The sequence below is a fragment of the Micromesistius poutassou genome (assembly GCF_964030765.1).
Source record: "Micromesistius poutassou genome assembly, chromosome: 11".
Classification (NCBI taxonomy): domain Eukaryota; kingdom Metazoa; phylum Chordata; class Actinopteri; order Gadiformes; family Gadidae; genus Micromesistius; species Micromesistius poutassou.
The window spans coordinates 10,043,572-10,057,416 of NC_140281.1; the positions used below are offsets into that span (position 1 = coordinate 10,043,572).

Sequence of the window (13,845 nt, forward strand, 5' to 3'; positions counted from 1 at the left end):
CCATGGCTTCTCCTCCTATCTCTCCTATCTCTCCATCTCTCCATCTCTCTCTCTCTCTCTCTCTCTCTCTCTCTCTCTCTCTCTCTCTCTCTCTCTCTCTCTTTCAAGTCCTTTAAAGCATCCTCAACATTGCTTATTTGCCCCAGCACACAGCTAATAGTCTCTGTTCTGTATCACAAATAGCTGGATTCCTTTTAGACTATAGGCAAGGTGCTATGCTGCGGCATCCTAATCGCCTAAATGAACATATCTTTTGTAACTCCTCGCAGCGCAGTCTTCCTCCCCCGCCCCCCCTCCCTCCGCGCAACCCCCTCCAAACATTCAGCACGACACCAAAATACTTTTATCTCCGGCAACCTCTCTCCTGCACAAAATACTGCTGTTGCTTTTTTCATTTGTTCCCCCACCCGTCATTTTCTTCTTTTTCTTCTTCTTCTATTTATTAGATCTGTAGAGAAAGACTCTTTTCAATGAACCCTGATGACGCGTGCAAACAAACAAAGCAGCGTTGCATCAAAAAGTCTAGACCAGTATAACGAGTACATCATCGCGGATTGCCCCCCACCCCTCCTCCTATGCAAATTGAAACAGCCCTTACTGTGGGAGAACTCTGCTAGAGCTGGGACATTCTCCTACCAATCCTCCGGCTTCGGAGGCGAGTTCCCCTCTTGCTATCGGTTTCCTGAGAGATATCATAACCCTGTGAATCTTTTCTCAACTTCAACGGCCCACCCTTTCATCATCGTCAGCAACATCAGCAACATCCACATCATCGACAGCACCACCACCACCATCATTGTTGTCATCATCATCATCATCGTCACCATCATCAGCACCGTAGAAGTGGTTCCTACCTGGTTGTAGCTGTGGACGGCGCCCCCGAACTGCCCGCTGCGTGGAGGGATTGCCGCGGAGATGCCGTCACTAAGGGCGAGGGTCTGGTTGCTATGGTAGCTGGCAGAGTACTGGAGCGAAGCCTCCGGGGTGGAGTTGAGCTGCAAGGAACTCTGGGAAAGCAGAGCTGGTCCTACACGGAGTGAGAGGCAGCGAAAGATGGGAGAGAGAGAGAGAGAGATAGAGGGGGGGGGGGGGGGGGGCGCGGGGGGGGGAGAAAGAGAGCGAGAGGGAGAGAGAGAGAGATAGTTCAATAGTTGTATGGCATAACAAGACAGACAGGCAGAGATGATGTGAGAGTGAGAGAGGGAGAGAGAAAGAGAGAGAGAGAGGGAGGGCGAACAAACAGGAGTTTGACAAGAGATGGAGAGGGGGGTTAAAAGAGGGAGGAAGAGCAGAGAGAGAAGTGATGGTAGGCAGGCATGTAGTGGGAAGGAGCAGAGAGAGAGAGAGAGAGTTAGAGAAAGAGCAAAGAGAGAGAGAGAGAGGAAAACAGGGCGATAGAGAGTTAGAGATAGAGAGGGAGAAAGAAGGAGAGATAGAGTCAGAGAGATAGATAAAGAAAGAGAGAAAGAAAAAGAGAGAGAGAGAGAGAGCAGTCTTTTAGAATAGAACAGGCAGTGCAGCAGTGCAGTGCTCCGTGAGCTCCAGATAGCATACATAATTTATTAGCAGAGGAAGAGAAAACAGAGAGCGGGAGGAGGGGAGGGGAGGGGAGGGGGGAGGAGGGAAGGGGGGAGGAGTTGAGGTAGAGGAGGAGAGAGAGAGAGAGAGGAAGTTGTACAAAGAAAGCAAAACAGACGGAACAAACCAAGGAACACGTCGCCTCAACAGAGCTCTGTGACTTCTGGATCACTAGGTTTTGTTTCCTATCCAATCGGAATGCTCGGGCAAGTCCACTTTTAGGATCACCTCCTTGATAACTCAGACCTCATGATTAAGGGCATCGTTGCATCGTAGGTTGCGTCTATAGTTGTTTGTAGATGATTGAACCGTCATTCATCAGGTAAAAATGTCCATCATTTGCTGTTAATAGCTTTAAAAAAACATGTTTTTGGTTTATCTTCTCTGTTTTCAATGTGGATGTGAATAAGTATTGGAGACGTATGGGTCCTTTTAACCAAGGGAAAGCATACAATATATGGTTGCACGCAATTGTTTTTTTTCATAACTATTTAAAAAATAAATCGGAAGAGCAGCAACATTATAGAAAAACCAATATTAAGCAAAAAATCTGTTTTACAATGCTACCGTGAGCATTAAAAGGCTTTGATATCAGCCTGTACAGCAGACACGGCAGTACTACGGTATCCACTACCCTCAATAGCCCTTTATGCATGTGGTATGTGTGGGTGTGACCAGCTTACACATGTCATCGTTTTACTGGCCAACACTTTAGCTCTATGACCTGTGCAGTCGGCAGTGTGTGAATATTTGATCAAGAGAGAGTGAGGTAATTTAAGAGGATGGCCCTCACACTGTCACTCCCTCTCTCTTCACTTCCCCTCTCTCCTCTTCTTCTTTTTGTCACAGTCGTTTGCTCTTGTGAATGCCTCACCAAAAGTATTCAGAAGTGAGAATTTAACAAGTGGGAAGAAAAAAAACACTTCTCAAACTCTCTCTCTCTCTCCCTTCATCCAATTTAACTCTCTTCAGATTTAATATAGCTGTATATTTGACTTACCCCCTCACAAGTTGTAATAATGATAAAATATCACGATCGAGTCCTCATAAAGTCTACAATGGGTTACATCTTCGCAGTTATTCACCGGTGCTAAGTCTGGCACCCTAAAATAACAAGAGCTTATTAATGTATGCCTCTATGATCTCTCTATTGCTCTCTCTCTTTCATATATATATATATATATATATATATATATATTTATATATTTGAACCTTGGTGCATCAGGATGGGTCTGATAACCCATGTTCTTGTTGCATCAGTGGGAGAACTCAGGGTTAAAATTATCTCATTTTCGTTTCATTTTTGTTTTGGTGCCCTCTCTCATTCACATCTCTCTCTCTCTCTCTCTCTCTCTCTCTCTCTCTCTCTCTCTCTCTCTCTCTCTCTCTCTCTCTCTCTCTCTACTCTTATTCATATGCATTCCTTCCCCTCTCACCCCCCTGTGTGAGTATCTGCTGTGCTTGCGATCACCGGATCACCTCCTCTGCATTTTGCCTCCACAGAAAGACTTGTCCTTCGACAGATCAGTCTCCTGGATTAATTATTGTGGAGCACTTTGCCTTGCATCCGGCCCTGGCTGGAACACCCCCCCCCCAAGAACATAACACACACACACACACACACACACACACACATCCAACTACCCATGCCGTGTAGAGTGAGGTGAGGTTGAGTGATGAGGGATGATAAGGCCGTGGTGTGTGTGTGTGTGTGTGTGTGTGTGTGTGTGTGTGTGTGTGTGTGTGTGTGTGTGTGTGTGTGTGTGTGTGCGTGCGTGCGTGCATGTGTGCGTGCGTGCGTGCGTGCGTGTCTGTGTGTGTGGGTGGGTGTGTGGGTGTTCGTTTGACAGACAGAGTGAAATAGAGAGAGATGAAGGGAAAAGAAAGAGCTGAAAGGATAAGAGAGAGGGGGAGAGAGGACGGGGAGAGGGGTATGTCTGAGAGAGAGTTTGTATGTTTGCCTGAGTTTGTGGTTCACTGTGTGAGAGTGTGTGTTGGAGTGTGTGTGTGTGTGTGTGCGTGCGTGCGTGCGTGCGTGCGTGCGTGCGTGCGTGCGTGTGTGTGTGTGTGTGTGTGTGTGTGTGTGTGTGTGTGTGTATGCATGTCTTGAACAATAGGATAATGCATGTCAAAGAAGGAATATGAGATCACGTGCAGTTATTATTGGTTGAGTGTCCATGAGCTTGCGCCTGCATGTTTGTGAGTGAACTAGAAATGTACTGGGGTATGGTTTCAATACGTTTTTCTCTTTTAGACACACGTTTTTTAATACAAGAATAAGAAATATCTCAGTGTGTATTGCACCCGTTTATTTTGGAAAAAATAATGCTAGAGTGTGTGCGTGTGTCCTTCTGTGTAAATATTTATACATGCTTACGCAATTTGAGAATTACACAAACACACGTAGATTTATGCCGATGCCGTTTCAACCTTTTCACCTGTTTTCACGGAATGCCACGCGCCAACGGTTCATCCAATATTCCTAAGCGGTTTACAATGCTCTTAGGGGAAAACAGGAAACTGTGTCAAATCTATCTGAGAGCTCACGCTGTGATGGGTTTTGGTCAGAGACCCATTTTCGAAAATGGAGGGAAAGCAGCACAGTTGTTCCGAGCAAAGAGAGAGGAGCTATCCTGAGCATGGCTCGTGTGTGTGAATGGTGCATGGATAAAAACACCATCACAATCATATTATCCGAAATGTCTCCCTGGTTCTGCACCTGTAATCAAAGGCGAGGCGCGAAACATCGCCGTAGCATTTTTGAGTTTAAGTGCGCATATGACGGCTGCATTGGGCGTGGGGAGGCGGTTTTTGAGGAGCAGTCCTTCTAGGTTTTACGAAGATGCGGCTTAATTCTGGAACAAAAACAAAGAACGAAACGAAGAACAAACTAAAACAACAACATCAACCCGGTGGTAGGTCAGAGAGAGTGGAGGGGAATTACAGCACCAAAACCTGTGGGTTCACATAAATACAGTGTACCCGAGTGAATATGTACAGGCTGGGTGAAAGTTTGTTTCAAACTTTAGCCGGAAGATTCAGAGGGTCAGACGTTAGTTCAGCACACATTATGCACTTTCACCGGCCAAAGAAAATGCCCTGAGCAAAGTGCATGGCCGCCTTATTATTAAAATGCCATCCATTACCAAAGTATCAGCTATCACAAAATGAGGGGAGCACAGTGTTCCTGCGTAGCGATAACCCTTCGAAAGCAAATGCCAGGAATATTTAGCGACAGCCCATAGCCTAGTTTCTTTCTAATCATCTCATGCATACATTATCTCTGTGATAGAAGTGGATTCACGGAATGGAGGGTAACTCAACTTATAAGCAAAAAGGTCAGACAGAAAAGATGTTCATGGAAGTAGCGTCCATAAGATAATTCCATGATAATAGTTTTGTTCTAACGTTCAATAGAGACACAGTTTTGGCATTTGGACTGCTGCCAATGGCGTACATTTGGATGGCATGTGTTTTTATTAAAAATCCCATGGCATGCTACTTTATGGATGCTTTTATATTATATAGGTGTTAGTAATACAGTATTTGAAGACGTTCAAGAAATTCAGCCTTACAGTGTAGAATTACAGCCACTACGAGCCAGTCCCACAATGAGCTCTCCACAAACGTGCCGTTTTTAGAGGCGGCTCAAGGTGGAGGGTGGGGGTGTGGCCCTGAGCAGCTTGCGGCCACGGTACCATGCGCTGGTGTTTACAGTGGAACACTGAACACTCCGGGTGCTCCGGCGGGAGTCCTGGAGCTCTATATCTAATAATATCATATTATATATAGATATCTATATAATATAATATATATTATCACGGCCAAAAACTCTGTGTGCCTCCGGATGATATTATGAATCTCAAACGACTGCGTCTGGTTCTCCGACTTCCGACTTCTTCCACTTCCACGTCAATCTTAAGTACAGTCTGAACCGCGAAATGGAGGAGAAAGGGATTGTTGCCCGCGATTGTCTCCTGCCGGAGCCCCGCTGCCTGCTGCCGAGGCACCACCGCCACGGGGTTCCCCTCGGTGGACGCCTCGGCAGCCCGCTGCCGAATCTCATTGTGGAAATACAAGAGACGTCAGAGAAGCCGACGCAGTCTAGTCTTTTCACCAAATGGGAGCTTTACGCAAGCTTGTGTTATTGTGTTGCGTGTTATGCGCCATAACACCAACAGCAGAACGGTTATCCAAATAACAAAGAAGTGTACAACACTTGCGTTACAGTGTGTGTATTCACACACACACACACACACACACACACACACACACGTGGAGCTCGCACAGTTGTAGCTCACTGTCTCATTGGCGGGCCAAATTCTCTGGACGGGCCAAGCAGAAAAAGGGGAGGTAACATGGCCCCTTATGACGACATATGGAGCCAGAACCCAAATCGGCAGGTTTGAGCTTTCCTTTTTTCAAAGGTGGAGCAAGATACCTACTCAGGGGTGATAGTAGAAAAAAATCATGAGCCTGAACTTTTTTCCCTGGGAGGTAAGCGAAGCCAAGATATATGCCCTGATCAACATAATTGTCAAGCGGGATCCAGGGGTATGCTCCCCTGGAGGATAAATAGTCCCTTAAATGATAGATTCTGGTGAATTTTGTGGAAATAAATTGACAACATTCAGACATAAGATGAACAAACCAAATATAAGCCTATATTACAGTAGCATCTTTGTGTAGAGCACCAGAGCTCTTGGGACCCTGGGCCTGGTAGGCCTGTTCAGTAATCCATCCCTGCTTTTAACTAGTCACTTACCTGCGTACTTATTGCTTGTATAGCATACTGAGACTACAGATACTACAGCCATACCAAGAAAGGTCAGTAGGTGGCAATTACAATACTCCAAAGTAAACTAGGAATTGATTAGTAGCCTAACCATTGACTAAAGGCATGAACAGGTGACATTAATTTTTCTGCAAAATATGCACCATTTATTTTAAATACATTTTGAAACAGTTACAGTGCAACAAAAACGTATATAATACTAGAACCCTAAAGTTGTTTATTCAAAACAATTTGCTATTAAGAGAATGATATTTAATAGAAAACTAAAAAATATAGCTTACTAAAGATAAGATATTATAAGATAGCTCACATGCTGCCTCGAGACAGCGTAAGGGCGGGTTTATCCTCCGCTAACTGAATTACTTACTTACTAAAAGTAACTAGTTACCAGGGAAAGTAATTATTTGCGTTACTGTAAAAAAAAAAGTAAGCGCCTCTCCGATCTTGGGAAGTGTCAGACCACGCGAACGCAAACCTGATTTTATTTTTTATTTTTTCGCAGACACGTCGGTATGCCAGAATTCCGGCGTGGCGCTGGAACGCTATCACCCCTGAGCCTACTGCTCGTTTTACACCTAACGCAATTTGTAGCTACTGGGGGACCATAGGGAGGCTAGGGGAACTCATATTAACACCTCATAAAGTGAAATTTTCATGCCATGGGACATTTAAAAAAACTTAGATTCAACTGACAGTGAGCACTGTCAGTTGTTCGTCATCGATGCCATTGTGAAGGATTTGCGCATCAAAATGTAAAGTCTATAACAATGCCAGTCTGAAGGATTTACCTCGTGGACAATAACTTACATACACACATCACTTGTCTTACATCACTTACAATTTTGATTGCATGGTTATTTCATCCAATCAGAAGAAGGGATTTGTAACAGGCAATGCTTTTTTTAACCATAGAACCGACAGTACCTGAGGTTTAGTTGTGTAGTGGTGTAGTGTTGGGCCAGGCTTTAAAGTTTATGGACGGAATAAAACCTTAACAGCTAATTCCTGGAAGACCAATTGTGCCGCTGAAACAGAAGCTGAATGAAGCAAGAATATCTTCCTAATCAATAATTTAAATACTTCTGTATTGTGTTGTCTTCTGGGTCTTCTTATTTACCACAAAATAATAAGTGCATAAAATGTATTATCTTGAAAAAGGGCAACTGTGTGATGATAACGGATAGGCCTAATGATGATTTTGGCAGAAGGAGCAGGAATATTGGTGACTTGTATCACTTTTAAAACACCTGAACTTAACAAAGAAACCGGCCTGACAGTTGAACGTGGGTTTTATGTCGAAGGCTCCATTTTGTCAGATGAAGCATTCACATTTCAGCTGCAGTCAAACAGCCAAACAGACATACAAGGCATACAAGAAGGCAATCGCCTCCAACGACACGCACATACTCACACACATTAAAAGTACCCAGACACATGTACACATCTGGGAAACACTGTTGAGCTTACGTTTTTCGTTGTCGAGTATTCCCGATTCCTGAAGGGATCGGATGCATGAGTCCACCAGCTCCAAGCCGGTGGTCAACTCATCCTCTATGTCCTTCTGTCCATCTGCTGCACAGCGCCACGGGGACGGATGAGAGAGAGATATAGAGAGAGAGAGAGAGAGAGAGAGAGTAGAGAAAAATACAGAGGGAGAAGGGAATAGAGAGCGAGAGACAGACAGAGAGAGAGAGAGAGCGAGGAAGAGAGAGAGAGAGGGAGAAAGAAAGAGAGAGGGAGTTAGAGAGAGAAGAAGAGAGGAAGAAAGAGAGACAGAGATAAATAGTGAGAGGGAAAAAGAAAGAGAGAGAGACATAGACAGAGAGAGAGAGAGAGAGAGAGAGAGAGAGAGAGAGAGAGAGAGAGAGAGAGAGGAAGAGAGAGAGGCCGTGGAAGAAAAATAAAGAGATGCATTTAAGTGGGGTATCCAATAGATAGAAGGAAAAAAAAGAAAAGGGTGGAAAGCAAAAGAGGCAGACGGACAGATGAGGAGTATATGCGGAGAAGTGAGACAGAAAAACGGCCACGACAATAAAGGCTGGGACAAAGAAATGAAAATCAGTGTGGGTTGTAACCTCAATCTCTTAGCCGCTCTGACAGTGGGACGTTCTTCTCCACACCAGCTATAGGTGATGAGCTGTAGCTGTGAGGTGGTGCTGGTGTTGGTGGTGGTGGTGGTGGTGGTGTGAGTGGGAGTAGAGCATGGGCGCAAGCCACATGCAGGCAAGAGGGCTGCCCCTGGAACTGCCCGACTGAAAATGAAGTCGTCCTGTGTGGCCCTATGTCGCTTGCTCTCTGTATGGGGGTGCGTGTGTGTACCAGCGTGTGTGTGCATGTGTGATGTCACGATCGAGACAGTCTGTTTGGGATTCTTACAACAGGGAGATTAGAAACTCGGGATTAGAATCAACTGCCGGTGCCAAGGCCTTAAGTGTCAACCGAGCACATAAAAAAATGTGTGTGAATATATGTGTTTTTGTGAGCGTGTGTGTGCGTGTGTGTGTGTGTGTGTGTGTGTGCATGCGTGGCTCTACTCCCTACAACCCAGGAAGTAAGGACAGAGTTTACCCCCATGTATTAGAACTCGTTTTGAGGACATTGCGCTTGAAAAAGAAAGATGTCTCTGTCTTTGATCAGATACTAAAAACAAAGTAATGGTCATATCTAGGTGATGAGGTTAACCCACACACGCACACACACACGGTGTACTGTCGGGGCGTTGAGACCTCATACACACAGCCCTATCGATTCTGTTTATCAGAGCGTGGTATAAGATACAATTTGATTTGTTATTTTTTTTATGTTGTTATTTTCTCCCACACTTATATGGGTTACAAGTGAATACATGATGTAATGTTCTACTAGAGACCCAGTAATGCGCTTTATATTGAGCAGGCAAGCAATACCAGGAAAGTAAACTTTGAAATGATTTCATGCAACGATGGTTCTAGCAACACGGGTGAATAGCTCTGTGTGTGTGTGTGTGTGTGTGTGTGTGTGTGTGTGTGTGTGTGTGTGTGTGTGTGTGTGTGTGTTTATGCGTGTGTGTGTGTGTGTGTGTGTGTGTGTGTGTGTGTGTGTGTGTGTGTGTGTGTGTGTGTGTGTTTATGCGTGTGTGTGTGTGTGTGTGTGTGTGTGTGTGTGTGTGTGTGTGTGTGTGTGTGTGTGTGTGTGTGTGTGTGTGTGTGAGGAACTGGGTCTTAGTTGACGTTATGACAACAGGATCCATAGCTTAACTTCTGAATGAGTGAGGTTATTAGTGAGTTAGTGAATTCATGAATGATTGACTTTATGTGCTGGAATATGGGTTGGCCTTGCACATGGAGTAACAAAAAAATCATTCTGACCTTTACCTTGTGTGTTCCAGCGAAACTGCTCATCTGCTGAACTGTAGGAGAGAAAGAAGAAGAAGAAAATGAGGTTGAGAGGCAATATTATTAGCCACTGTTTATTCATGGATGGGAATGATTATGAAAATTACCAATTTTAGGTCAAATTATAATTATTGACTTTGAACAAATGATAATCAGTACCTTGGTAATTATCCTTCAATCTATCTTAATTATTGTGTTTGCGAAGCGGGTTGCCTGGTAATTTGTTGCGTGTATACACCTCCAGTAAACAGTATAGCATTCAAATCAGATGGACTTCTTCGTGCTTAGGGACATGATAATTATGTGTTGTGTTGAATATGTGTTTGAACACACACCCTCACACTAACTCTCACACACAGACACATAAACACAGGCACACACGCACATGCACACACATACAATTTTATCCCACCTTCCTAATAGTCTGAATTGATCAAACAATCAATCGTGATAGTATGGTATATATTACCGATATTAATCAAATGTCTGCTATTTAATTCATTCAGACCCAGGTCAAGTTAATAAAAAACACCATCAAAATGTTAGTCCAACATACACACACACACAGCCCAAACTTTCTCACGGCCTAAGCCTGTGTTGTCTATTTATGGCCTCTTGGTATTTCAAAACCCATCTTGTTTAAATTGACATCTGCCCCACTGTTTGTGTGTGTTTGTGTGTGTGTGTGTGTGTGTGTGTGTGTGTGTGTGTGTGTGTGTGTCTGTGCGTGCGTGCATGCCAGCGTGTGTGTAATTTCACAACTTGTTTTGCTGCATTAACAAGTGACAGAGCCGTGTAATACCAAACAATATAAACGCAGTCTATAAAAAGAGCATTCATTTAAAGAGGCGGGTCATTGATTTTATCTGTTGAATGCTGCGGGTCAATTTGGTAACCAAATGCTCCCTGCGTAGCTCTCCCTCTCTGAATTACATATCTGATGCTCGCCTAAGTGGCCAGGCTTGCCTGTTGCTGGCCTGATTAGAGAACACATGCAAATGCAAGGTCATGGGGAAATTGACTTTTCACTGTGAAATTGTGTTTCACTATTAAGTCTACAGATTTACATATAGTCTGTGTAAATTGTTCTTGATTGGAGACGTTAATTAATAATGAAAGGAGGAGAGAAGGCTCCTGGCTCATTGGTGAGAGAAAGACACACCGGCGGCAGAGCTGGAAAAAATACAATGAAAGAATGAAACGAAGGACAGAAACAACTAAAAAATAAAGAACAACGAACGAAAGACAACAAAACTCACACCAGTGTACCGCATCAGTGATGAGACCGTGTTTTAGGTGGGTGAACCGGGGGTCCGTTCTAAACAAGTCATTGGTCGGCTTGTGATCAGATTACACGGCGGATTATAATGAACAATCCCGGGGGGTACGTGTCCGATCACTGGCCCCACTCCGGCCCCTGGCCCGTGATGAGCTGTGCTATCCGGGAGGGACACTGCAGTGCAGAATCCCCTGAATGGCATGAGAAACCAATTACTGGTTGGTTACATCTCAGGGAGGCTGCATGCTCAGGGAGCATGCAGCGGCCACCATCTAACACAGCTAAAGGTCGGTATTAATTAGAAAGCATGGGGAGATTATTCTAAGCGGACCCTGTGGCTCGCCAGAAAGGTAGAATACTCGAATGCGACGAGAGCGGCCATCGCCTAAACTTTAAAGCACAGCATCGCAACAAAGTTATTGTCCTGTTTCCAAGCGTGGCGACCAATGAGGAGCGAGAGAAAATAACTGAATCACGGCATTGATTCGTCACACGCCAAACACCCCACACCGCACACCTATTCCAGGTGTGTGTGAGCTCGACATAACTCAATTACCGGGGAAAGGGAGAAGTCTTGGCCAGTCTTGCACACTCAGCTTAAAAGCCCACGGTAAACGGAAAAGGTTGAATTAAACAGTGATAGGGTCACTGCATGCCTCACTGAAAGCGTGTGGGGACTTTCTAATGTGGCACGTCTTTAATTGTTCAACAGTTGCAGCCCGGGCCCTTCATGCACTGTAGGTAAGGGGGCGGGGGGCGGGGGGGGCGGGGGGGGTGTAATTCACACACTGATACACGAGCAGGCACACCCTTGCACAGATACACACACATGGAGAATCACGCGTGCATGCACAAACACACACACACACACACACAAACACAAACACACACACACTTCTAAAGACAGTGAGCAGAGACGAGAGGAAGGCTGGAGCCACAGAGCGAGTAAAAGGGCATTTACATCCTAGAAGGATGCAGTAGAGCTACGAACCAGCACATTATTCTGCGACATTGCCTCTCAACAGTTCACGCTCTGCTAGGCAGCGTAGCCCCCCCCGTCCTCGGTTACTGGAGGTCCGGCGTTGTGAGACGTGGTGTCAGTGTTCCACGCTCTGAGCCACTGCCCCCCCTGCTGCCAACACCAACTACACAGCTCTGTGCCCTGTGCACGCTATCCTCTACTGTCCTCCACACACACCCTCAGAGGAAGCCCCACTGGCACAAAGGCAGACACACATACAGTATATACACGCTGGCACATACTCGCACTGGGATAGACACACAAACACACACACACACTTGCACACACACACACACACACACACACACACATACAAACAAACACGCACGTACACACTGAGATAGACACACAACCTTAATCACAAAGATAGACAGACACACACAGACACAAATGTTGGCAGAGATAGTGGTACACCCAAACACTGGTAGAGACACAGGCACGCACACACACACACACACACACACACACACACACACACACACACACACACACACAGGAAGACACTGGCAAAGTCACAAAGACACTCACTTACACATAAACACACACACACAAACACTGGCACAGACTATGGTACTTGGTACACAAACACCTTTCAGTACATATCCACACACACAGGAACACCACAAACAGGCACAGACTTGCAGTCACACACACACATGCACACACCCACACTTTTTGACACCACAAATAAATCAAAAGCTCACCAGGTGAATGAGGCTAAATGTAGAAAGAAAAGCGGTCTAGGTATAGTGGGGTGAAGGTGTAGAGCACGACATTTTCAATAGTTTATTGAAAATAGTTAAACTACCCACAATACAACAGTGAATACGGCTCATGTTATGATTATATTGTAACAGTATAGCGCTTGCTGTAAAAGGAAGGAACTGGACCTTTAACAGTGGACCGGGTATCCACTGTTTGGCTGTCAGGCAGCAGATGAATACTCCTCTAAACCTCAGGGTCCTCACTAAGCTACAGAGCAGCAGACATGGCACGGCCCCCCACAGGAAGTTCTAATTAGACACACACACACACATGCATACACATGTACATGTGTATGTACAGGCACACACACACACTTTTTGCATGCACATGAGCAGACGTGTGCATGTGTGTTCCATCAACACACACAAACACACACTTAAGCACCAGTTTTTAAATTGGCATAAACACACTATAAAAATTGCCATTGCGTCGACTAAATGCTGTGCTTGGCTTGCAGTCCTGGGATTCTTCCACCATTGAAAGAAAATATAACCGGAGCCAAAATAGACTGAAATGTTCAGTGACATGTAAAACCACACAAAATATAGGAGAAAACTACGTTAAGACACTCAATAAAGCTAGCTCTCCACATTGACAACAATGCTCAGGTAGAGGATATACTACATTAAATATAGGAGACCTTCCAAAAATCGACAACAATGTTCAGGGAAACGTAGACGATACACTACACTAAATAAAGGAGGAAACTATGTTGAACCGTTCCAAAAAGCTAGCTATCCATATTGACTACAGTGTTCAGGGAAACATAGACGATACACTACACTAAATAAAGGAGGAAACTATGTTGAACCGTTCCAAAAAGCTAGCTATCCATATTGACTACAGTGTTCAGGGAAACGTAGATGATACACTACACTAAATAAAGGAGGAAACTATGTTGAACCGTTCCACGAAGCAAGCTATCCATATTGACTACAGTGTTCAGGGAAACGTAGACGATAAACTTCATTAAATACAGGAGGAAACTAAGTCGAATCCTTTTAAAAAGCGAGCACTCTGTACATGACCCGGC

General features: G+C 44.8%; 1 protein-coding gene across 1 annotated transcript in view; it reads right to left on the minus strand.

Annotated features, from left to right (window-relative positions):
• The window catches only part of ctnnd2a (catenin (cadherin-associated protein), delta 2a), a gene marked incomplete at both ends in the record, with an annotated part of 236,799 nt that overhangs the window by 133,905 nt on the left and 89,049 nt on the right, over positions 1 to 13,845 (minus strand). Inside the window, 3 exons of the mRNA XM_084474908.1 lie at positions 855 to 1,027; positions 7,841 to 7,945; positions 9,727 to 9,761. Coding sequence (XP_084331034.1) covers positions 855 to 1,027; positions 7,841 to 7,945; positions 9,727 to 9,761 — 313 coding nt within the window. The remainder of the gene's footprint in view (positions 1 to 854; positions 1,028 to 7,840; positions 7,946 to 9,726; positions 9,762 to 13,845) is intronic.